Genomic DNA, 1,087 nt, shown 5'->3' with positions numbered 1-1,087 from the left:
TACAGCGATTATTAACCACATGTTATCTCCCACTAGCATCTGTTGTAACAAAGACAGAAATCCATCCCCCGGCAAACATTGTTCTGACACCTTTGACTGGCACCAGGCAGGGTTCATTCCTCTCAGCTGTGTCCCCCAAACCAAGCTGGCCGTACCTAAAAAATCAGATGAATAATCATGACATTTGTATAGCATTTCATATTTAAAGAATTCTCAATCCCCCTCCCCCCCCTACACGCACAAAATGTAAATGAAACAAAAAGGATTATGATATAAATGAAGATCCTTAACTCCAAAAATTAAAAAACCAAAATGGATACATAAATGACAACAAATAATATTTCCTGATCGACATGGGCAAAAAGTAAAGATCTATATATTCATATTAATGATATGAAAAACATTTATTAGAAATTTAGTTCCAAACTGCCAGCTACAAACTAAAGTACTAGAATGTCTTTACCCAGGAAGACAAAGGATATAACTTTGCTAAAACCTTAAATTGGCAAAGCATACTAACTTGTTCATGCCAGTGGACCATACACTCCCATCCTCTGTAAAATGTAAAAATATAAATAATACGTAATCCCACATTGCTCAAGGCTCCATCCTTTAGTTTCAGAAAATATGACTAATTTTCATATGAAACCCAAGTTTATGGTATTAATATAATCTTACCAAGCTGATATAATGTGTGCCTATCTCCACATTTTACATCTATGATAGCCATATCTTCATTCCAGAAGTCCAACAGCCTGGGTGAGGTCTGCACGTTCACAACATCCTTAGTCCTGGCCCCGTTGATTCTTGGATCCGTTCTGCAACCTCCTGTTCCTTCGGGAGATGCTAGCTGGTCATCATTACTCGGTTCCTTGGCTCTAATCTCTCTCACATTGGTGTCGTCTTGTACTGTGTCTGTCTTATGGACTGGCTTGGGACACTGGCAGCTGTGGCTAAATGTTCCCAAAACTGAGGCCTCCTGATCTGCTTTGGCTGGGAAGCCCAACTGGCCACTTTCATTCCAGCCCCAGGTGTATGCGTCACCACTTGTGCTCAATGCTGTTGAAGAGAGGGGAAGATGAGAGAG

The 1,087-nt window shown here is 40.4% G+C and overlaps 1 protein-coding gene across 2 annotated transcripts in view; it reads right to left on the bottom strand.

Annotated features, from left to right (window-relative positions):
* LOC119587708 (RCC1 domain-containing protein 1-like) overlaps positions 1-1,087 on the bottom strand; it is a 6,004-nt gene continuing 4,917 nt past the window's right edge. For both annotated transcript variants that reach the window (XM_037936390.1, XM_037936391.1), the window contains 3 exons: positions 679-1,059; positions 521-554; positions 1-155 (listed from right to left, as the gene is read on the bottom strand). In XM_037936390.1, the coding sequence (XP_037792318.1) occupies positions 23-155; positions 521-554; positions 679-1,059 (548 nt within the window). In that variant the 3' untranslated portion in view covers positions 1-22. The remainder of the gene's footprint in view (positions 156-520; positions 555-678; positions 1,060-1,087) is intronic.

Source organism: Penaeus monodon, chromosome 23, assembly GCF_015228065.2.
Source record: "Penaeus monodon isolate SGIC_2016 chromosome 23, NSTDA_Pmon_1, whole genome shotgun sequence".
In the NCBI taxonomy this organism is placed as follows: Eukaryota; Metazoa; Arthropoda; class Malacostraca; order Decapoda; family Penaeidae; genus Penaeus; species Penaeus monodon.
Note: the sequence above shows the minus strand (reverse complement) of the source record. Positions and strands in the feature narration are given on the sequence as shown.